This window comes from Serinus canaria, chromosome 7 (assembly GCF_022539315.1).
Source record: "Serinus canaria isolate serCan28SL12 chromosome 7, serCan2020, whole genome shotgun sequence".
Taxonomy (NCBI): Eukaryota; Metazoa; Chordata; class Aves; order Passeriformes; family Fringillidae; genus Serinus; species Serinus canaria.
Window position 1 is genome coordinate 18,116,272 of NC_066321.1, and position 24,695 is coordinate 18,140,966.

Here is a 24,695-nt window from a genome sequence, read left to right on the forward strand (position 1 = left end):
AGACCATCTTTTTCGTATTCTACAAATCTAAAAAAATGGTTTCAAATTAAAACAGAAAATAGTATTTAGCACAGGGTTACCAAAAATCATTTCATTTCATCTAGAAGATATTCTAGGCATTCTGTACCTATGAAAAGAGGGACAAGAGAGAAGAGGAAGAGTCACCTATGGCTTATGTTGCTATAGCTACAAGATGCTTAGATTTTCAGTTCCAGTGAATGAATCAATAGAAACCACAGCTTCACTCTCCTCTTTTATTCATCAAAGGCAAAACTAGAAGATGGGTTGCTAAGCAACATCTCACTGAAGAGTGCAGGGCTTTGAAATTTGCATTACTGACTCCCCTCCATCCCAGAAGTCTGCTCCATTCAAACCTACTTATTAAGGAGCTAAAATGCCCCACCAAACTACCAGAACATGAATTTTAAAGTAAGAAACAGTACAAGCAGAGAGGTATGACACAAAACCATTTCTTCTGCAGATAAAGTAAAAAAAAAAAAAAAAAAAAAATTAAGCGCAGGAAAATTTAAACTGGCTTATATAAACCAAAAGGGAAAGGACATTTATTTCTACTGAGAATATTATATTAAAGCAAGATTTTTTTCTGAAAGACTACTTAGAACCTTTTTTGTTTTTAAATTGAAATACAAAGACATGTCTCATTTGTACTCCTATTTTAGAAACCTCACATATCAAAAGACACCAGTAAAAGACACCAGTGCCTAGATAGCCAATGCGAATTCAGAAATCCTACCTGCACAGGGTATATATAAAACTCTTCACTAAAAGGTAGCCACAGAAAGGTGAAGTCTCAGTTCAATTTCTATCCACTAATTTCTGTGTCTTACCATTGTCATAACTTAGTCTGTCACACCTACCTTATGAAAGGCTAATGTCCATCTTATGAGAAAAACAAATCTTGCACCTATTTTTATTCTGAAGTTCAGCTAAATGTTATTGCTATGCTATCCAGGAAGTAACAACACATTGATCCTGCATGAATAAGGCTGTATACAAAGAAATGTTGTTTCACTAGAAGCTTCCTCAATACTTATTCTTTTAATAGTAAAAACCCCACCAACGAGCATAGTTTAAGAATTTATAACCTACTGACCCCCACAGCCCACCTGTCAGAGCTCCCCCATCCTCAGCATTCTCCAGATATTTCCATGTTCCTCCATTCCACTCCAACACCATCAGTTTTGCCCCAGTATACTAAATTTTCCTCCTCTGAGCTCTGTCATGCTGCAAAACTTACATGCAAGAAACAGGGGCAGTCACGTACACACTGACTGACAGTGCTCAAACAGAAAGGACTAAGCCACACCAAAAGTTTCAAGGACTAGGGAAGAAGAGGCCGCTTATTTGAGTCTCTTCTCCATTCTAATATCCACACAAATCTTGCAGAAGTGTTACAGTCCTGAGACACATCTATTCATTTTAGTTTAGCTGACCAACAGCTCCAAAGTCACTGTGATGTAGGACCTAGCAACCACCACAGGCAGCATCAATGTCCAAGTGATGCACCTCAATGTATTCAGAAAACAAGGCTAAAAATTCCCCAAGATACAGCACCCAGTTACTGATAAGCAAGATTGGATACAACAGCAACAGCTACCCTTTGGTAGCCTTAACACTGAGTTGCCCTAAAAAGAAACCCAAAAATCAAACTGTAAGTGACTTTACACAATGTCAATAGGAAAAGCCAAAACCTCAAATTGCTTATAAATTATATAAACTTAATCACTACCATTAAGAATTCCCTTTTCATGCCAAAACATTACTTTTCTTAAAGCATTACTTGATGTGGTATGTGTAAGACACATACCACATCAAGTGCTGTTTGAAAACCAAATACAGCAGTGCAACAGGGTTTTTTCAGAAATTCTCCAGCAGTGAAAAGAAACCTGATCTTTCTCCTTCCTTTCACTCATTCATGACCCTCTACTGTTCCCCTAAAGATTGACAGGTGTATTCTGTATGTGAGACAAGATCATAATCCCCTGTAATAAAAGTTATTTCCCTAAAAAAATGTTTTATAGAGATGAAACAAAATGAGTGCCAATTTCTGCATATGACTATGTTGTCTACACATACAGTGTTGAAAGACTATCCACTACAAATTAAGAACAGTTCTCTTCATGGAAATCTGACAGGTAGATAATAGCAGGAGCAGAAAGTAAATTTTATGTAAGAGCTGCAGATCTGTGGAAGTCTTTACTCAGTATTTACGTAGGATCTAAATTTTAACTGGTACATTTTCACTAAAAATATAAATTTAATTGAGAACAATGCACATAATTGTTTGTTTTCAAGATTTTTTTTTTAAATAGAGCACATCTTTAATATATGTAGAAATAAAACCCCCTCCTAATTTAGAAATACACCTGTACTAATAAAGATTACACTGTAATTATGAAATAATGGTTTACATGAACTAAAATCCAGCATCTTTAACAATGCACTTCCAGTAGACAAGGCAGGTTGTTGTTTTAGTGTTGTTTCAAATAAACACAACAAAATATTGAGTTATATGTTTAAAACATTTTTATAATGCTGATGACACTTTACATAACACATGTGGGAGCAGTATGCCATCCTGAATGAGAACAGATACAATTTCTTTCAGGGTTGCGGATTTTTCATAAAAATAATCCAGATCTCTAATATAGTTCAATTATTCATATCAACAGTATTTTTTTGCTGACGTGGTCTCTGTCACTGCAGTATTTCATTCATAGTTTCCAAAGTCTGGTTAACAGAACTCCATGAGTCATAAAAAAACCAAATTCAGTTTCTTAGAGAGGCACGGGCCTTGTCCAGTATTTCCTTCCTGATCTTCGGATAGTTTGGATGTACTTTAAGGACCTGTCAAAAGACAATACAAGCCAAAAGTTCTGAGTTGGCAATCCCCCTCATCATTGAGCTGACACATTTTAAAACTAAAATAACAACAAGTTTGTTTTCAGAAAGCACAAATATTTTATTGTGGACAGAGACCACCACACATGCAATTCAAAACCACCTCTATCAGAGACACTTGGCTTCATTTCCACTGTCCTTCCAACTTGGTGCAAAAGACATGGGGGTCAAAGGCTAAAGCTTCTGGGAGGCCTGAAATGCATGAATCAGAAGGCACCTCTGGAGACATTTCTGAGGTTTTAAGCATACTTTCTCTGCAATGATGAACTGCCTTTATGTTTTCATTCCCTTGGCTCTTCCTTAGCATATTCTACCTACTTCATCTTCTCCCCTTCAATTCCCTCTTCTCTCTTACCCTTCCATTCATTTTGCCCTTCCTAATTATCTTTAATTCTCCCCAAAAGAGCAAATTTAATTTATTATATTATTAATATGAATAATTATTGATTCATAATATTCCCTCTACTTCTTTAATAGTAGCCCTTCTTCTTACTCTGCATTTGCTCTGCTTATGTTTGGACCATACAAAGTTAATGCCTCAAGTTACTTTCTAACAGTGCCTTCTGATACTAATATTTGATTTGATAAAATTTTTCATTTATACTTCTGTATGGATTCACTGAATTGCACCAGCATGGCCGTAAGAAGGCAGTGCCATTTGAATATCCTTTCACATATGACAGCCTGTCACTTTCATTCATCTGCTTCCATGGAGATCAAGACAGAGCAATTATGAAGAGGATATTTAACTTTTTAGATAAGGCACTTTTCCAAAATTAAGCTATGTATTTTAGAAATGTAAACTCAACCAAAAAGAAGGGTCATTATGTAAAGAATGTTGCTACAAGACACAGAGAATTAAACACATACAAGTTCTACCTTATGGCAAACATCAATTGCATCAACATATCTCTTCCCTTTCAGGTAATTGAAAGCCAGTCTGTAGCCTGTAATTAAAGGGGTGGAAGGAGAGAAAAAGCAACAATTTCAGTTTCTGTATTGAATAATAAAAATATCACATATGAATTTATTTTGGGTCACCATGTGTTTCTAAAGTTTTTTTTTTTTTCTGCTGTTGTGTCATATAAGCCTAGTAATGATCAAAATTTCTACTGAAAGTCACTTCAAGTAGTAAATAAAAGTCTTTTACACACTGATAGCTATGTCTGAATCAAAAGGAGACATTATTCTGGAGAGCATGTGCTACTAGAGGGAATACATAATGGCTGCGTTCTTTCAATTACCATGGTATCCCACAGAGTGTCTCACTGTGGCCTGCAATACACTGTCCCTCTGTAAAGGTAATTCCATTATTAAAGGAAAATAGTGGGGGGAAAAAAAAAGGGACAAGGAACCAGGGCATAAAAATGCTATTCAGTGCCAGTGTCAGCAGACCACTGATATAAAAAGTCACATGGAATAGCTAAGTCGCATAGCAACATGTCAGGCTGATACTTGCAACCTAAGAGGTAAAGCTCAAGTATATCAGCCTGGACAGAGACTAGGCCTGAGAAAAAAAAAAAAACAACATTATAAGCATGCAATTCCCAAAATTTGAAATTTTAAATCTTTCATTTTTAAACTTATCCTCACTGGCAAATACAGGATCTGATACCAGTTTGTATGACTTTACTTGCCAGATGGAAATTTGCTGCTTTAACCATTTTTATTCTACTGCATGACAATCCTCAGAATGCTGTATGGAAAACTAGAAACAAAAGCACAAAGTACCTTCAATATCATACTCTCTTTTGTGTGCAAGATTATTTCACAGTTTAATTTCACTAAGGAAATCTCCTATCTAGACATCAAAAAGTTTTGTAATTTGTTGAATTACCACTCTTCCGAGGTTTTCAAACTAAAAAAAAATGAAAAGTCTTGATCTATTTTCTGTACAAACTCAAGAAATCACAACTCTTTCCTATTGAAACTTCTAATTCAATTAATTAGATTAACAACTGCAAAATTTTAGCAACAACACCATGGCTCAGTCTACAAGAACAGGAACATCTAGTAAAAATTACTGCACCCAAACTCAGATATCTGAAGGTTTTTCCATTTAACCTATAGTCAGATTTCTATCAGTTATTTTTATTTCTGTTTTGATAAAAGCCTTCCTCTGGTTTGACCCTCCTAATATTTTGACTCACAGTACATATGACTCACAACACATTCAGTTTTGGTAATCCATCCATGTATGTGCATTTTCAGAAATATAAAAGCAGGAGCTCTCCCACAAACTACTTTAATCTACCGATCACATTAGATAAAACCATGAACCAAACCACTGCAGTTACAGGCAAACAAACAAAATGTCTGGCAGTCCATGCACATAACAGTTAAAATCTTTTTTTAAAAACACTGGTTTTTCAGCTGATGACAGTCTCATCCTAACGCTAAAAAAACCACATGGTACAAAGAGCGAGCACAGATAAAAGACTAGAAGTTGTAGGTATTTCCAAGGGGCAATAAACACATCCCAAAACATGGAAGAGAATTTGTGTCAACCACCAGTCTTGGGACCTACAGACAGATTATATGTGTAGAGTAAGAAAATGGTATTTAATCCTATGTATCCTCTTCACAAAGGGCTTCCTACATTAAAACTGTCTTAATATGTGATGATTTAGTACGAATTTCAATTTATTATCCAAACTGAACCTTGACTAGTGAGTCAAGTTTTCAGTTGGTCATCTTTTTTAAAATAGATAAAGACACTTAAAATAATTTTTTTTAAAATCCTCACTCATGTACATAAAACCTAATCCATATAGATAATTTGAATCAAAAATGAAATAAACAAATCAGTGACGTGCCACCATCATATACATATATGATTATAGAAGACTCTCTACTACAAACAGTATATAGTAGATTACTATAAATACATTATTAAAGTTAAAGCTGTACATGCAGAGAACTTGGTTCACAAACACCCAACTGCAACTGTTTCAGATCTAACCTTGTACTACAACAGTACGCAGAAACTTCTGAAGTATCATAAAGCTGCTGCCTCTTGCCATGAGGGTTTTCCATGTTCAGTACACCTTTAAACATTTGTTGTTTTATGTGAGGAAAACCAGTGACACTTTATTTCTATGGAAAATTAAAAGCAGTCTTTCCAGTAAAAAGTAGTTGTTTCACTCCTACCATAGTGCCCAAAATCATACTTTATTTGTTATATATACATGCCTACTGTTGGATTCGTCTGGTTCCCATATTTCCAGGCCATCTCATAATTTATTGCTGCATCCTTATATGTCTGTTCCTTTTCCATTATGTATCCCATGTATTCATAAGCCTTGCAGCATGACTGCAAAATATAAATATTCATTCAAAATTTTATTTAAGTAAGCTTGCATGCAATAATACTGACAAATTAATTGCTAGCACACTCTAAATCCATATAATTGGAAAATAAAAGTGATACTTGTTCTACCTGTGATGACACAAGATGTAAAAAAAACCTAATGAATCACAGTAACATGTTTTCTCAATCCAATCAAGTCTTCCAAACTGGAGAACACCACATAAAATATTGTCTTGTGGATTGACAAGGTATATGAAGATGTAAACTATTCAACATCTCTTTCTATAGCACAATTCCTGCTTACCAGCTTTGCATGCAAGTTGGAGAGAAGTCCCTCTCTTTCCTGTGCTGCTTTGCCACGAGCCAGATATACACACTTCTAATCTGCTGTCCTCCTTGCTATAAGCACAGCCTGTTTATCTAATTCCCTCATGGGTCTCAAACTTTTTAGAAGAAAACAAATTACTTGGTAGGCTATGTTTTTGCACTTGGTAATTACTACAACAAAGCAGTATTCATGGGACACACCTGCTTAACAGACCATCCATTTCAAGATAAGTCTTGTTTTGGGAGATGACTCTTCTTTATCCTCCAACTACATGGATTTTGAAATGGAACACACCCTATTTTAAAGAGGCTTCTCTGCAGAAGTATGTAATAGCACTATACCAAGAACTCTTGTAGCTGTCTTTCAATTTTATGTTTAGCAATAGCAATGAATTAATAAAAAAAAAGTATAAGCATTGTGTCCTTTTCTAAACCAAGTCAGTGCTCTACAAACAGTACCCTGAACCTGCAGCACAGTGTGTATGGAACACCAGCCTACTGCCTCACGTGAAGGAAAGTCAAGAGAGAAAAATATGATCACCTTTTGGCTGATCAAAATGAAAATAAGTAGAAGCTAAGATCTGTGCTTGTTCCCATAGTCAAAGCAGTTTGCCTGCTCAGGAACCCTGAGGTAAACAACACATTAGGCCTTGTCCCCTGATAATCTACCAGACAGTATTGCCACAGAAAAAGATTAATACCACCATTAAAAAAAAATCCTGCACTGTAGCAGGCTTCTGAACATAAATGTTTAGAAACATAAAATATGAAGATAGCATGTCAGTAAATGGAGCAAGTCTCCAAAATTTACACAGCCACATCTTTCTTCATCAGTTTTGTGAGACTGTAAGATGCATCTCTGACATTTCATAAACACTCCAAGCTTTTAGAGTCCCCTCAGCTGACACTTGCGGAAGTTGCTACAGAACATGAACAAAAATGACTAAGCAGCATTCACAGGTTTCTTTACTACCCTCCACCGTGAAGTTGCTGGTTTCCTGTCTTCTTTTGGTTTACTTCTCCTTAATAAGTGAAACACCAGGCAAATGAACAAATAAATATATTTCAAAATTCTGTTTCAGAGGAAAAGTAAACATTTTGATGAATTAAAATAGAAAGGCTCTACGGTTACTTTCAATGTGCACTGACTTACCCTGTTATGACGCAGGCATCGCTTTAGAAGTTCACCTGCCATATCGTATTTGGCAGATTGAATGTATATATCTGCAAGCAGAAGCCAACTCTTTTCAAACTCCTCTGCATCAATGGGATTCCAGCTCATTTTTGAAATCCTTTTTAACTGATTTCTGGCTCTTGGAGTCTGTTTCAAGATCATGTAGGCTGTGGCCATTCCCAAAAGTGCTGGTATATGATCCTTCTGCAATAAAAAGTACAGTAATTGCTTGATGCTTTTTTTATTGTTATTTTGATTTTTTTTAAAGTAAGACCTTCATCGGGTATCGAAAAACTAAACAAAAAGCTAAATCTCAGGAAATAAAGATTCAGCATCTAATCTTACAGACATGTCTTGCACCTAGTCTACAATTATTTCTGCAATCATGACAACCACCAGGCAAAAGAAATGCTAAAAAAATCCACAGGTATTTCATCTCACAAGAAAAAAAAAATTAGATACCACTAAGAGCTATACTTTTTATATACAGATAAACACTTTAGATAAAATCTGGAGTCACTTGGAAGATACAATAAAAGTGGTATTGCAGAAGTGCCTGTCAAATATTAGCAAAAGGGACTCTGATTCTTCTTATCAGGTGTATGTATCCAAGCTTGATATAAACAAACGGGATTCTTAAAAGCCACCATTCTAGGCAGGAGCCTCAAAAGCAAGCAGTAAGAACTCCTGGCACAAGTGCAATTTTTGATTTCATTAGTAAAGGATGAGAATGGGAGTCATATCTTGCAACTGCAACTCCTACATGCAGAGTAGTTGTACCAGGAGCTAACTGAAATTATTCCTTCTCCTTCTCAGTGCTCCTGACTCACTGTTGGTATTCTACCTTTACATCTCTTTCTAAGGTTGTGCTGCAAATACATTTGTCATAGTCCATGAAAAAAAAACAATGCCTTTTTCAAATTTTAAATAAAATCTTCTTCGATAGGAGAATAATCCTTAGAGCAAACAGCACTAACACATGCCACTGCTGCTGAATGTAAACTAGTTTAAAAGACTAGTTTTAAAAAAATGTAGTAAGCATGAAAGGGAAGAGTAAGGAAATGAGACAGGTTACTAACCTCAGCCTCAACTATTTCTGTGAAAGTGCTCAGTGCTTGTTCAACACTTGATTTTTGTTTGGTTGCCATGAGACAATAATTCTCCATGATTCGCAGCTGAATGTGACCCTGAATGGTTTGAGGCTTGAGTTCCTTCAGCAGGTTTCCTGCTGTTCTTACAGCCAACTGCACAGACTCCTGCTTCTCTGTTGAATTACTAATGTCAGAAAAAAAATGTTCATAGAAGCTTGTTTTTTTAATACACACCAAACTAATTACAAGTTAGAAATGCTTCTGTGCTAAAGATATGCCATTATGTAGAGAAATGGCTCTGGTATACAGGAATTCTACATTGACTGTCTTCAACAACAGCAATTCCAACCCAACAAGCTGATTGTAACATTGCAAGTGACCAGCATTCCAGAGAAAATCTTCTACATTTTCTGCTTGAGACTCACTTATTACAGTAGAGAAAGGTCTCTCACAATAACACAGAATACTCAAAGCACTAGATGATCTCAAAGTTCTGGCAATTTAAATTGCTGCACATTGTCAAGGGGCAGCAGAAGAAGATGACAGAATAACCCAAGCAATATTTATTTAATTCACCTACCCTATGTCAGCATCGAGATTTTCAAAGACTTCTCCACCCACAGTTTCATTATCTGGGTTCAAACAAATTTCAATCATGTTGTAGACTGCATTCTGTCCCCAGTCACTGTCCTTTCGAGCTTTATTAAAATGCCTCAGTGCATCATTTGGTTCACCTGTGTACCTACACAGATAATTAAAATATTTAAAGCTGGGCAAGTAAAATGGTCTGTTCCAAATTCCACCCACATCCCGATAAACCCAAGTATTTAAAAACAGATGACCCATTTGCACACATCGTTATTGCAAGGTTTGGACAGCATGCATTCTACTGCAAGGATCTTGTTTTTGCAAACTAAAAATAGTCTGACAAGTTATAAAATGTGAAGATAAACAGAATTACATTATTGAACCTGGAAGAACATACTGAGATATTCAGAGAAACTCAGCATTTCCTTAAACTCTGACACCTTAATTAAATCAACATAGCACCTTTAAATGATAATGGATGACAAGAAAATTAATTTAACTCTATACTTCACAGTCAAATAAATATTAATAACAATTGCAAGTACCAAAGATACAGTCCTTTGCAGTAGTGAAATCCTGGTTCAAGCTTTGTTCTGGAAGAATGTTTTTCAGCCATTAAAAGAAATCTTGGGACTTCGTCTAATTTCCCGGCTCTTCTTAACAGATCAATTAATCGAGAGAGGGTTGCATAGTTATCTAAATATACAAATAATTAGCAGACTGTAATTCTATTTATTTGCTATATGAATAAGATAAGAAATAATGAGTCTGCCTTAATTTTTTCACATATAAAAATTTAATACATAAGGCACATTACACAGTAACCTCAGATACAAGAATGAAGACGTCAAGTGATACTTGCAATATCTTTATACAGGTTTTTATAGAAGTACAACTGTACCTCACTTTTAAAAGCACTCAAAACCATTTGCTGCACTCTCATGACTTCTTTCAAAGTCCACTAGAAAGCTTTACATTCATTATAGTAAAATTTTAATAGATTTTAGTAGCTTTCTTTCTGGTCCCGACTTGAAAATTGTTAAAAAAAACCTTACTGCTGTCCAAGACAAGTTTCCTTTATTAGTCTTCAAATAAAATATTACCTTTGTGATCATGCACTTGACACTTTTAATACAAAAGAAAGTGCTTTACAGTGAACAAGTAAATAACACCCTATTTGTATTTGGCTTAAGGTAAACTGTGCACATTACATTGCAGAAAAGTAAATTACTGTATCTACAATAAACATTTTCTATCATATTCCCTTAAAACATCTTTATGTTTTTATATATGGGAATGGTCTTTGGCTTCAGTATCCGTTACATTATAAATAAAACATTTCTTTTTAATCAAAGAGCTTTTATTCAGCTATTTATTAATCTCTTTCATTAGAACTATATATCAGAACAAATTAAAAGTATCACTGCTAAGCATTCACCTGGCTTGCGTTCCAGGAGCTGCTGGAAATGAAAAACAGCTTGTTCATAATCTTGCTTCCTGAACATGAGATCAGCCATCATCTACAGTATTGAAAAAAAATTAGAGAAAACAAAACAAGCTATTATAAATTGTGAAAATGTTAAACAAAAGTTATACATAATTGTCTTCGTTTAGGGTAAATTTGGGAGAAAGCACTAATGAACTGTGGTTATGTGGAGAGCTAAAACTATAGCTTTAAAATGCTGCAGGAGCTGCACAAAAGCAAAATCACTTGGACTTTTTATTACTCTCTGGAAAACAAACACAATGTACAACACACACGGTTAATAATGAACAAGTACATGAACACCTTTTCACATAAGGTGAAAATTAAAAGGTAATGAAGTAGTCTGCCATATCTTTCAAGCATGTTTTTTTACCATTGCATAGTTTTACTCCTAATTTTATTTCTAGTAACTGCAGATTATGCACATGGAAAGCAAATTTAGTTTACAGTTAGGGAAAAAGAAAGATGACAGCTCACTTCAGCAGGGAAGTTAAAATGAGTTCTTTAATTTCAGTTTCTCTCCACTGATAGTTAGCTAATATAGAGTAGATTTAATAACATATTTCAAGAGTGCTATTACTTTTGTTCATACACCGTACTAGAACAAATTTCAGATGTAGATTGCTATGAGAAAACTAATTATTCCCATCTTAAAATAACTTTGCTCCAAGTGTGTTACATCAAAAGTTGCTCAGTCTGTTGAGCTGTCTTTTAGGCCAAGACGTATACAAGTCCTGGAAAAAACCTGCAGCTATGATTAAAACTTGTTAAGTAGAAATATGCGTAACTAAGGTTGAATGAGGCTATAAAATTACCTTAAATAAATAGTTCTTTCATCCTAGCACCTTTAAAAAAAATTTGTTTTCATATTACTGTGCTGGAAAAATAGCTTCTTCCTTGAGCCAATTATCAATAGAACATGCATTGAGCCATACTTATCCAATCTTACTACTTTTTCCTTTACTTCTAAAGACTCACTTTATATTGAGGTAGACCAATGGCTATGACTTCTGGAAACTTCATGTTGAAACATCAGCTGGCATAAACAGAAAAACATTTTGTTGCCATGGATTTTTCGCTTTGTTTTTTGAAATCACAAAGCTGTAGGCTCTTTTAAAAGTAGTGCTTTATGAATACATCATATTGCAGGCACACAAACATCAAAATGCATTGATGCAGGATTAGTATAACAGCACATACCATTGTTGCTGCTTCGTTATCTTGGTCATTCTTCAGCAGTAAGGAACACTGATGTTGACAGGCATCAGTATCATCTTGTGCAAGATATAAACGTGCAAGTTCCAACATTGCCTGTATATTAAAATATTTAACTGTATGTAATTCAAAGATGAAGAAAGTTGGTTCAGTTCTGAGTATCAATCTGATATTACAGGGCTCTAGGGAAAAACTGTATCTCCACTAAAGAGAGAGCCTTCTATGTTGTTTCCTGTGTGCTCTGGCTCAATTAATGTAATCCATTTTCATTCCCTCACCTTTTAAAAGAAACAAAACTTTTATTCTTCTGGGGGATATTCTAAAGGTACATTGAAAACAGGGCTGCTCAGAGAGTATTGCTCTGAACACACCAGTATTTTGGTATGAATAATGTTCTTGGAAAAACCTAAGTGAAAGTAGTTTTAAACGTATTGAAAAAAAAATACCTCATTAACATTCACCAGCTAATTCTGGAGTACAAGTAAGTTTCAGAAGAAACTATTTTCTTATTTGCATTTCCAACCTACCACATCCAGACTCTGTGTGAATCCACTTCCGAGAAGCCACCCCAGAGTAAATACTGACAAACTGAAACGTACACCAGCATACAGTCTTAAAGCTGAAGTCCCGTCATAGACTAATTTGAATAAAATTCCACAGAAAACTTTATAAACACTAGTTACCACAGATTTAATCAAGTTTATATTGAAGCCAACAGAAGGTAAACTCTTCACAAAGCAAAATTAGCAATAGATAAACTGTAAGTCACTCCAATTTAAATACTGTTTTGATTTTGTTTCCAAAAGAGAGACATTTATAATTGCATCATAATTCTTTCACTAGCTACACTTGTGAAAGGCACTTCTGAATCAGAACAGTGTTTTGAACATCCTGTTCAGAACATGCAGGCTTCTAGCACAGTTTTTAAACTGTTTTCTTCCTACTTCCTGTTCTGTTCATACTCAAACATATACCATGTAATTCTGAAACAGAAAGGCAGGTGGGTAAGCACTGAAATGATACTGAGAACGCATGCATGTCAGAACTTTAACTATGAAAGCTTTCTTTAAGCTGCTGCTCTTATGTGCATAACTCAGTGGAATACCAAAAGGCAGTCTTGGAGTCAAGAAATACTTCCTGCAGGAAGTAAAAAATAAACTGGAATTCTTCACTAGAATCTAGTGAGGGTAAGTGGTCTCTAAATTTTCAACTCCATTGCAAACGATACTATGAAATTATGAGCATGATATAATCTGCAGTACCCTTCAAGTCTCCTTCAGGGAACTGCATTGCCTCTTACCTGAGCAAGGAAACAAAGGGAGGGTACTGCCTACCAGATTTCATTGTGTAAAACTAAACAACACAACTCCCCTGTGACATGGACTGCAATCTCTTCACATTTACCTGAATAAATGCAGTATTTCAATCCATTTGGCTAAAATACAGGAGATTTTGTTCTAACAAAACAAGGTACAGATAGTTTCAAAGGAATTTCCATTATTTCCACATAGAATTTTAAGGAAAGTAAACTCTGAAGGTGCCAAGAGACAGATGGATTTTTAACAGCTCAAAATAATATTTTGTAATCTAAAAGAATTCAATTCTAATCTTGTACTAGCAATTCTTTTTAAAATGAAGAAAACAAGTTCAAATCTACTGAAACTATAAAAATAGATTGAAATAACTCCTTTATACATGTCGTGGGTAACAAAATACTTTGCTTTCATTACTCAACAAGTAGACAGCAAGTCATTCATCAGAAACCCAGACTTATTTTCTAAGATGTCATTGCATTCTGTGTTGCTAGCAAAGCAGGATTAAAGAAAAAAACTTCAGTAATATCTAAGAGATATTTAGTACAAATGTCTCCATCTTGTAACAATGGGAATCTCTTAGAAGTATGATTTTAGCAAGAACTGAAGGGAAATCCTATGCTGGTATTTCAGTACTGGTATGAAAGACAAAGTAAGGCTTTGATGCTGACAAAAAAGCCCCAGCTGTACCTGTACCGTGACAGGGAGTCTCCTTGCTCTTAACGCAGAAATCACCATTTTAAGGTTGTTTTTATTCCCTTCCCAATTTATTTTTCTTCTCCACATCATTCTTAGAAGATGTCTTGAGAAAAGCCTGTCTCAAATGCACTGAAGCTGTAGCTTTAGGAAGGATGTGGATTCTTGGAACCACAACACACAAGTTCAAATACTAAAACTAAGTGATGTATTTAGCAGCTTGTGCATGTGACAGCTGTTCAATAACAAGCATCAATAACAACTCTTACTAACAAGAGTAAGAAGTGTTCACATATGCCTGAGCATACAACATCATTATGATAACATATCATGGCAAATGAACAAAATTGTATTTATTGATTTTTAATCTGGAAGAAACCTCACTAAAGATAACACTTTATCTTTGTGCATGTTATAATTATAAATTTCTTAGACTTTTGCTTCTCCCTCTCTTATCTCCAAAGCCCAGGGTTACAAAATTGTAAGAAGGAAGAGGAGGATAAAAATAAATCTGAATTTACCTGTATTCATCAACCTGTGGGAAAGAGACTGTGCAGAGAAGAGAGAAGCAGTACAATAACCCTGCTCAAGATCAGCAACATTTTGTGACTAAAATCAGAATCCTACCAAGCCCAGATAAAAGCAGACACAGAAAAGACAGAAATTGTCTGTATTGACCAAAATCACTGGGAGCTCATTTCAGAGGACAAGCACCAAGCAAGATTGTTTCAATCTCCATCATTACTCGTACCTGAAGACAGGCTCACTGTGAGTGCATGCAGACACCACTTGAGACAGGAGTTCTTGTAACAGACAGAAGTTAGCAGTGCATGCAACTATTCTATCATGATAAGCAATGAAGGGGAGAAAGTTCAAGGTTCTATGTATATCATGAAGCAGAAATAATTGCAAATTATTCTATTCTGTGGATAACTGGAAAAATGCTTTGCAACAACTAAAAACTGAATGAAAAAACAATGCAAAATAGTCAGAGGGAGAACTGACCTTGTTATTGGTTTCACAGTGAACAAGGGCTTCTTTGTAAAATTTAATTGCTTTTTCATAGTTTCGCTGGGCTGTTGAATGTTTTGCAATCTCAGCACAAATCTCAGCCGCTAACTGTTTCTGTGCAGGAACTGCATCCAGCTGCTCTACTTGAGCCCGTTTAAGCACTCTGCCTTGTAATTCCCGAGCCTGGTGTGGGGAAAACAAGGAGCAGTCAAGAATTGTCAAAGGAATTCATTTCATTTATCTACTATAAAATATTTTACTTGTCTTTTTTTTAAGAGAAGGAAGCACTAATACTATTCTGTTTCTTACAGCCCTACCATTTTGCCTAGCAGGAAATTAGAACTAAAACACAAAATAACATCTGGGGAGAACTTCCAGCATCTCTCTGAAAACCAAGGGAAGAGATCTGTTTAAGATGTTTAGGTTAGTCCTGCTGAAATCAAAATGCAGGTGGTTTTTTTTGTAAATGAACATGGCATCAAAAGGAAAAGGAATAGGAAAATATTTCAAAGAGAATGAGTACAAGGAAGGACAGTTTTGAGGGCAGAAGAAAAAACAACAAAAGAACCCCAAAAGGACAGGAAGTTTTTTGAAATGTGACATAGTGAGAAACCTGGAGAAGTGAAGAAGTAAAGAAAAGAGTAAAAGAAGGAGACTGCTCAGGTGGAATTTAACTGAAAGAGAACTGGGGGGAAAAAAGTCAACTTTGAGAAAGAAAGTAGTACATTATAAGTAATAAATAAGTAAGAATTTAACAAAGATAAATCTTTCTGATACTGGTATTTAAACCCTCACATACAATTATCTTTCTAACCCATCTGCAGACTTTTCTTGCTGGTCAGAAGATGCTACCAAGGCTTACCATTTCTGTTACCTTCACTTTCACAGAGTGGAGGTATAATGGAAGAGAAAGTACTGACCACATCTCTCGCTAAACCTTTTTCTTGAGAAAGCATTTTCTAAGGGATTAAATCTTTAGCATCCAACTTTATTCCTTCAAGCCTCAGTCTGAGGGAAAATACTGAACTGCAGAATGAACAGATCTTCTTATTGCTATTTAATACTAAAACTGCTGTTTAGCAGTACAACAAAACAACAGGCAGGCATTGAAAGTTGTTCCATTTTGTTCTGCGAATGGTTTTCAGTGTTGAGCTAAAGATATCTAATCTAGCTGCCCTCATGGCCAATTTCATTTTCACCTGATATGCTAAAACTATGCTCCACACACAAATGAAAGTAAAGTAAGACTGCAAGCTTGGAGTAAAAACCTGCATTCTGATCGAAAATTCGGATAACATTGTTTGCAAAATGACTGTGTAACACCTCATGTACTTTACATTTCACAGCAGTCACTGATGCTTTATCCCCAGCATACATTCATTTTCCACATTCACACAGATATTATGGTTTGAATATGGGGCAAAATTGAAACCAGAGGTAAACATGAGGATATTGCAAGCTTCACAGGTATTTTTGGTTTCCCTTATTACCTGCTGTAATGAAACTATAGCTCTGTCAATCTTCTCCATTTTGCTGTAAATCTTTGCCAGAAGTACCCGGTAACGTACATCTTCCATCAGAGAAGACAACTCATTAACTGTAATGACATTAAACAAACATTATTCTTGAAGGAGCTGATCCCAGTAAAGTCAAAGGAAGAAGAAACTCATCACATGCTGCAGGAAAGAGCTTACACGAAAAATTCATAGCTCCATCTTACTTATTTAGAATTGTGATCTGACTTGCTGGCGGGCAGAGTATGTTGGTAGTAAGCAGAGTAAACATTACAGACTACAAACAAAGTGAGATTTGAGGCCAAAGATACTGAAAGGTGCAAACAGAATTAAAAAAAAAAAATTGACTGTCTGGTGTATTAGCATTTTCAGAGACATGGCAGAAAATATTTGGATGTAAGCAGACAGGAAATAAAGCCATTAGAAACATTTCTTGTCTAAATCTTCCTAAAAGTAAAAAAAAAAAAAAAAGTCCAAATTGATATAATGTGCTACTCTACATGCAAAAAGCATGAGACTGTTCAATGAAAGTAATACAGTGTTAAATCAGAGGACTTTTTCAGTAAGAAGCAGGTAAGATGGAAAACCAACATGCCCCTGCAAAGCATGAAAGTGATAAAGTGACATAAGAAAACCTTCTAGAATGGACTACAATACTGCTTCTCTATTCAGACAGCCACAAAGGTTAACAAATGTAATTAAACCACTGAAAAAAAAGTGCCCATGACCTCATTTACTCCTTAGAGTCATGCATAAAACACAAATAACAGTTGAAAAAACTGTATGTTTTCCTGTGAATTAATAACAGTCCTACCAGGGTCATGATCTAAAGCTTGCTGAAGTACTTTTTCTGCCTGTTCATACTGCTTCAGTTTCATTAAAAGCTCAGCCAAATCATAGCAAAGGAAGTTCTGTTGACCACTTCTCACTGCAGCCTCATAGTAACCGATTGCCTTGAAGAAAGAAGCAAAAATTTGTGTATAATTTGAAGACAAATCCTAAAGACAACAAGCTTGTTACTTAGGTATTCAATGGCACGTTGGTTTACTTTTTTTTTCAATGGACAAGTAACAAAACATGGGTTTCAGTGCAGGCCCAAAGCCACTGCAAGTCACCAGAACTACAATTCAACAGATCAGAATCCACCAATGTGTGGATCCACCAACTGTACCTTTGGCCAGATGATCTGAAGGGAATCTAAGAACTTCCTTTCAGGATAAAATGTCTGGTTTAGCACTCTGAAATATAATTTACCCAAGCAAAGCCCCCATGCTGAAACAGTACTCAACTAACCTAATACAGTACTCATAGAATACCTTTGAGTAGTTATGTGTTTTGATTAGGGCTTTTCCAATTTTGCTTGCTAAAGATGGATCTTTTGGATTTTTCTTCAAGGCCTGCTCGTAGGCTTCTATGGCTTCATCAGGCTTCAACAGTAAAATATAAACACATATAAGTCAAAGATTAAGAGAAAAGGTGTATGAAGAAACCAAAATCTGGTAACAACTCCAGGAATGACTGCCAAGCAGTACTGATTCATAAGCTACAATACTTCTGAGAGAAGAATGGTTACTGTAAACCTGCAGGAAATGCAAAGCCCATGTAAATTAACATTGTCTCGCTAAAACAAAATATGGAGAGACATGGCAAACATACGAGTTTGAATAAACATTCTTTTTCACTGCAATTTCTCTACTGCTTTCTTCACTGGTTAACAAAGAGGTAGGTGTAGTAGTGCTGCACTGTTTTTCTCCTCTAGCCACATTACAGCAGATTAAACAAATTCCAATTTGCACAATAATTCTTCATTAAGGAGAAAACTAGACAGAAACATTAATATGAAAACAACCATTAATCACCTACAGATCTCCAAACTAGTAATCTAAACTATCAGTTGCATGTCCTAACTCAATCTATTTTTTTACATTCAAATTTAAACATGTAGCCTTCAAATTGCTATGTCCACTTGACTACTGCCAATGCCAAGTAGCATTTCCAGTTCATCAAGAAAGCAAAGGATGCCAAGAATGTATAGGAACTAGAAAATTAAAACACTTAAGTAAAGCCATCAGCATGAAAACTAAGTTACCTAGAATTATTCTAAGTTTCAGAACACTATTCTAAACATCTCCAGCTTCTTTGTGATTTCAATTTAGCTCTCACTCTAGATATCTGTTTGTCTTATAAGGCAGTGTTGCTCTCAAAAATATTCCCTCCTTGACTTTCACCAAGTCAGTTTTTAGAAGAAATGTACTTTCAACAGTTTTTAATTTAAACAGCTACTCGTAGTCAATATTTATGGTTTTATATCCTAAAGCAGTTTCTGTTTGACAAACATCAATCAATAAAAGTCAGCATACCACAACGTTTCAACCAGACAAAGTCAACAAACTACTCAAATATTCCATTCATCTCCAGCAAGCACTCACCTCTTGAATATGCATGTATGCATCACCAAGAAGAAGAAAAGTATGAGCACTCGGCAGTTTTTCTACCAGGTCACTGGAAACAGAAGACAGAACCTATCTCAGTATTTAACATGTCAATACTGGTATCTAAACAAGTGAAGGGCACAACAATTTTATCCTCTGCAGATTTAGGTTTTTTATTTCTCAAAATAAACACCAAAAAAAAAAAAAAAGAAATATCTTTTCAAAATAAGACTTCCAATTATCATTTTAAAAGTTACCACATTTGCTCAAATGAGTTTGTGTCACTAAATATTTCTCATTTATTGCAATGGAAAGAAAAAATGAGTTCACCACTCTATCAGCAAACATCTAGAAAACTATGCACACCACAAACTTTTACCTATAGCAGGCGGCGTACAACTTCTTATCTTTCCTATACTGAAGATAAATATCTGCCATTTTTTCTTTAGCTTGTACAAAGTAAGGCTGCTCAGGTGTAATATTGCGGAGCATAGTCAAGGCATGTTTCACATCTCCTTGAGCAATTGCCAGATCTGCATTTGCAATCACAACCCTTAGCTCCTCGGGTGTTCCAGAAAATTCATTCATGGCATCTTGGATGACTATAGCAGCTTCATGCTGCAAATAATACAAAGGATAGAATTAATTTAGTTCCTGTCATTGAACAGCCAAAAATAAAGACATTATAAGCATTTATGGGCATTATACAAACCAACTAAAAAAACCACAAACCATAGTATCCACTTGTTTCGCCACAGTATTTTTGATTTTTTTAAATAAAACTCCTGTGATATGGACTACTATAAAAAGTTTTAGTACAGAAAATTACATTTATGTTGCCTATAAACAAGAACATAAACTTCAGCTAGAGATGTCTTTAGCACCTTAGTTCCTCCAACAGGTCCTGCTTTGAGCAGGCTGGTCTCCAAATGACAGGACAGTATGGCTTCTCTTACATTCTTATACATAGGTAGTGTCCTACTGCTTATCCAGATACAGCTGATAGCAGGGATGCTGCTACACAAAGATAAGGACGTGATCCAAAACTACTGCTAATAGCATTCTGACAACAAAACAGGGATCGACAACCCAGCAAATGAAAATCAACAGTGTGAAATGGCTTTTGTAGTCTCAAAATTGAGCATCTGTAAACAGCTTGGGTTTTTTTGCTCTGTACAATTTAAGGTACTTGAGTTCTCAAATCAGATATTCACATGCTGGGGGTTTTTCTAAGCAAATCCTCTTGGTAAAAGAAATAGTTTTCTATTCTGAAGTAATAGAAATGGGAATGGAAAGAGGGAATTGTTTGTTCTGAATTTTAGCAGGTCTGCCATCTTACCGGTTCTCCATTCAAGCGATGAGCTTCTACCAACTCTAGGAACACAGACACACGATCGCTTGCATCAATCTCAATACTTTTTCCTTTTGTTTTTGAGAGAGCTGTGGGCTTTCTCATTCCAGGCAAATTCCTTGCCATCTTTAAGGTTTTAATAGCTTCTGATATTTCTCCCACCTTCTTTTGGGTTTGGGCCTTAATTAAGTGATACACAGGATGTTCTCTCACCTTCAAAAAGAATAAGATAAAAGAGTTTCCAAATTTTACTTGATGTAAAGTATTCAAACCCCTTGCAAGATTTTTTTTTAATATTGACTTTGGTTTCTTTTTTTCCTCCAAATATACACAAATTCAATTTCAGAAAGTTACTTACAAAAATATAAGAACTGTCAGAGTACGCAAACTAGTAATTTAGTAAGTTTTTTACCTACAAAGAAACTATTACAAGGGATAAGACTTTGGGACAGAAAAACATTAATCGCTGCTTTATTTTAAACTAGACTGAATTTTAAGGTATTCTAAGTGTCTCCCACACTGCTGCATGCACACTTCACCAGGCTATGAATTAGCGGAAACAAACAATCTTTATTTGGCACAAGTCCTGCATGCCATTCTTCATCTTCCTAAAACATACTTCACATGAAACAAAAAGTCTGTAAGAGAAATACAGCTCTGTGAAATGGCAAGGACCTCAGTTAGGCAGCTAATTAGATACTAATCTTCATCTTTCATGTATCGCTTGGAGAAAGGAAGTAAGATGGGACATGCTTGCAAAGAAATGGTAGTTTCCAGCTAAGTATTCTCAAGACACTTGGGCACCACTCACACCTAATGAGTGGTGTGTGTGTGTGCAGTGTTCCCAACTCTCTGCTAATCCTACATAAAGTTCCACTGAAGCCAACAAATCAAAAATCCCGTACTGTAATGTGTAAGACCCATGAGATGTGACTTGTGAGGTGATAGTTTCACCTTCATGGTCATTTATTTGATAAATATTCAGATATTACATTCATACAAACACTTAGATATTAAATTTGTAGCGGAAGGGTTATAAAAAGTTCAGCTGAAAATTACTACATACAAAAACATAGAACTTCAGATGACTGATTGAATAAAATTATTTCATTCTTTTGTTAAACTCACCTCAAAATTATGGCTTAGACAAAGTTCCAAGGACTGAGAACATAGCTTGATATTGTTTTGTGCCAAATACACCTGGGCCATCAGTAAGTGTGCATCTGCATAAGAAGGGTTCCTTTCCAGACAGTAATGTAAATTACTATGGGCTGCTTCAATATCCCCTAGGAAGTGGGGAAAGGAAAGGAAAGTGAAAAAGCAGTTGATATGAAATACAGCGCTCTCTCTCTCTCTCTATATATATATACATATACATACATACATATATATATGTGAGTTATATACATAGCATTTTTATTTACCAATCTTTTTTTAAAATAAAAGTCAGCATCCAATGAATAAACTCATATACAAAGCATTCTAAGATTATGACATGAAATCAAAAGCAGGTCAAAGGTATGGTATTTTCTCATTGCTCCCTCTGTAAATCATTCAATAAATTAAGTTTTTGGGAAACAGTAGATTAAAAAACTGTATTTATAGGTCTGTACAATTAAGATTCTCTCATATAAAGGACCAAGAAGCGAAGAGCAAATGTTCTTCACTTAGTTGTAACATAGTATTCTGCAGTGAAAGAAAAATACTCATTATTATTTACAAGTGTGAAATTAATTTTTGATATTAAATAAACTAAGGAGGCAGTTAACTACCTAGTCATATAACTATTACCTGACAAGTACTTCACTTTTGAAGTTAAAAAGACAGCTTGTTGAAGACCAGGCACAGTTTTTACAACAGTTTCAAGAACTGAAGCACAGTGTTTGAGAAGTGGTGAAGGAGACTGCCCAGGACTTACAGGCTAAGAGCAAAAAAACCAAGTAAGTAATACAAAAAGAGCACCAACAAACTAACAAAAAAACATCATTTGAGTCAACAGGTTTTAGATTTAGATTTATTTTTAAGTCTGAGCTTCACTTTAAACTCAAATGAGATTAGCAAAGCCTTGTTATTTCCTGCAGTCAAAGCAGATGTAGTTGAAAAGAAATACAAAAACAAGTTTGAAATCTAAGGGGGCAACTTCTTGATATCAGCAGGAACACAAGACAGTCTCAGACTTCAAGGACAATGAAACACTTCAGACCTGGTCAGGCCATAAACATTTGGTTATACATTCTGAATTACCAACTCAAAGGCCAACTCATCCAACACAGCAGCACCATGAATTAAATTTCAACAAAGCTGAAGTTGGAACAAATGATGAGCAGGTTGAGAAGAAAAGGTTCTGGTCCTATCATGCCTACCCTCATCCCACACCACAGAACATATCCATACTGCTAGCAACAAACTGAAAATAGAAGCTGAAAAGTAGCTACTCTCATGCAAACTGCCAGTACAATATACCATGTTTTAATTGCTCTTTATCAGAAATATTATCCCTTTCCCTCTATTACTTTAGCTATTTGCTGGTTTATACCTGAAAAAAGGAAAAGGCAACCTAAGCATCATTCTGTTCACAAATAGTATTTTCACAGGACCCAAAACTAAAAGGGAAGCCTCCACCAGCTAGCTAACTCCACACTTTCAAACACCTGTGGTCCTTTTTTGCAATAAAGAGATAAAGAAAACTTCAGTGAAAGCCTTTCTATGGACAAAAATCCAGAAAAGCAGTTTTAACTCCAAATTAAAAACCATCATTGCTGTTCAGTATTTCTGGAACATATCCCAGGGAAATCTTCAGATAAGAGTGAAATCCCATAGAATGTCACTTCCTATCATCACCATCTGTGACATGTAAATGTCACTGCTACTGATCTTTTAGACTTTCAAACATTGTCATTTTCTTACAGATGGTGAGGCAGTTCATAGCAATGGAAAACTACTTGTTTTCCTGTTAAGATTTTAAAACTCTACATAAACATATTTATGGAAAAGTTCTATAATTAGGCTAGAAATAATGACAGCATAACAGAAGTCAGCTCTCACCTATTTCAGAAGAATAATCTATTTAAGGAATACACTATTTAAAGAAACTTTTAATGTGTTTCTTCTGCTTTCAAGATGTCAGGTCCCTGTTCAATTTGTTAAGTTCTACAAGTCTTTGTTGCCAAAACTAGAGCACACAAATTCAGCCACAGAAAATTAAGCCACCTAAGTAAGTGAGATCTTTCACTGGAATGAACAACAATATAAAAAGGCAGTGTTCCACCATATAATTGATCTTCATGTTGACTTTTACCAACATACAAAAGAAAGAATTTATGTATATTGAAAAAATATCTTAAAAATATTTTATGAATAGGGTGGTCAGTGTGAACATCCTAGTTTCATAATGTGATAGCTCCATTCACTCTATCATTACAGCTTCCTAAGAGATACTAAAACAGTACAACTACACACACAGAATGTATTGAATAAATATCCCAAGTTTCCTCAGGTGTCATTACTGCCACTTGCTCACATCACAAAATGTGCATTTTTATCATTACTTTGATTAAAAAAGTGGTGTAATATCCCAAATCATATTTTAACTTCAAATAAATTCACATTTTAAAACGGGTAAATTTTTTTTTTTTTTTTTTGCTAGATGATTAACTGTTCTCAAAATGAAAAATTTCCATTCTTAAGACAGATGCAATCTACAGGTGCTTACCTGTGCTGGACAAAAATTAAGATATTCTCTAATAATTTCTAGCAAGAAATCAGGGTTTAGTTTTTCAAAATATTCCACACCAAGAGGAAATCCATGCAAAGATGAAAAGTGAGTATCCAGAACATCATTCAATAAAGCAACAACATCTTCTTGTCTCTTATGTTTTTTCATAGCTAGGACTGCATGCAGGAAAGATAATTCCTACAGAAAAGAAAAAAAACAAACACAAACTCCCAAACATTCTGCATATTCCAGATACATCCATCTGTTACTCATACAATACTACATAATTACTAAAGTTAGCCCCTTTTTTTATATTCAGGGATACTCTAAGACATTTAGCATATTGTAAAGGACACGATTATTCTATCAATTCATTCCTTTAATTTGTGCAAGAACCTTTACATTTGTCTGATCACAAAATCTTGGAAATAACTGATATTTTTCGCTCCCTGACATGTCAAACCTATGTTCAGAGAAAAAACACAGCTAAAAAGTGATGGTTTTGCTCTGCAAGCAAACAACACACTGACTTAAACAGAAAGAAAAACTG

The 24,695-nt window shown here is 35.2% G+C and overlaps 1 protein-coding gene across 3 annotated transcripts in view; it reads right to left on the minus strand.

Moving 5' to 3' along the window:
• Nucleotides 1-1,153: 1,153 nt before the first annotated feature.
• TTC21B (tetratricopeptide repeat domain 21B) overlaps nt 1,154-24,695 on the minus strand; it is a 34,254-nt gene continuing 10,712 nt past the window's right edge. Inside the window, exons 11-29 of one of the 3 annotated variants that reach the window (XM_009088297.4) lie at nt 24,143-24,343; nt 22,222-22,351; nt 21,559-21,716; nt 20,419-20,643; nt 19,459-19,697; nt 19,077-19,149; nt 17,964-18,074; nt 17,462-17,600; nt 16,624-16,730; nt 15,128-15,316; nt 12,099-12,209; nt 10,851-10,932; nt 9,958-10,108; nt 9,405-9,566; nt 8,813-9,008; nt 7,713-7,937; nt 6,115-6,235; nt 3,802-3,869; nt 1,154-2,868 (exon numbers count right to left, since the gene is read on the minus strand). In XM_009088297.4, the coding sequence (XP_009086545.4) occupies nt 2,791-2,868; nt 3,802-3,869; nt 6,115-6,235; nt 7,713-7,937; nt 8,813-9,008; nt 9,405-9,566; nt 9,958-10,108; nt 10,851-10,932; nt 12,099-12,209; nt 15,128-15,316; nt 16,624-16,730; nt 17,462-17,600; nt 17,964-18,074; nt 19,077-19,149; nt 19,459-19,697; nt 20,419-20,643; nt 21,559-21,716; nt 22,222-22,351; nt 24,143-24,343 (2,766 nt within the window). In that variant the 3' untranslated portion in view covers nt 1,154-2,790. Of the gene's footprint in view, nt 2,869-3,801; nt 3,870-6,114; nt 6,236-7,712; nt 7,938-8,812; nt 9,009-9,404; nt 9,567-9,957; nt 10,109-10,850; nt 10,933-12,098; nt 12,210-15,127; nt 15,317-16,623; nt 16,731-17,461; nt 17,601-17,963; nt 18,075-19,076; nt 19,150-19,458; nt 19,698-20,418; nt 20,644-21,558; nt 21,717-22,221; nt 22,352-24,142; nt 24,344-24,695 lie in introns of those variants that run through there. The other 2 variants (XM_018911492.3, XM_018911494.3) reach the window with 2 other exon arrangements.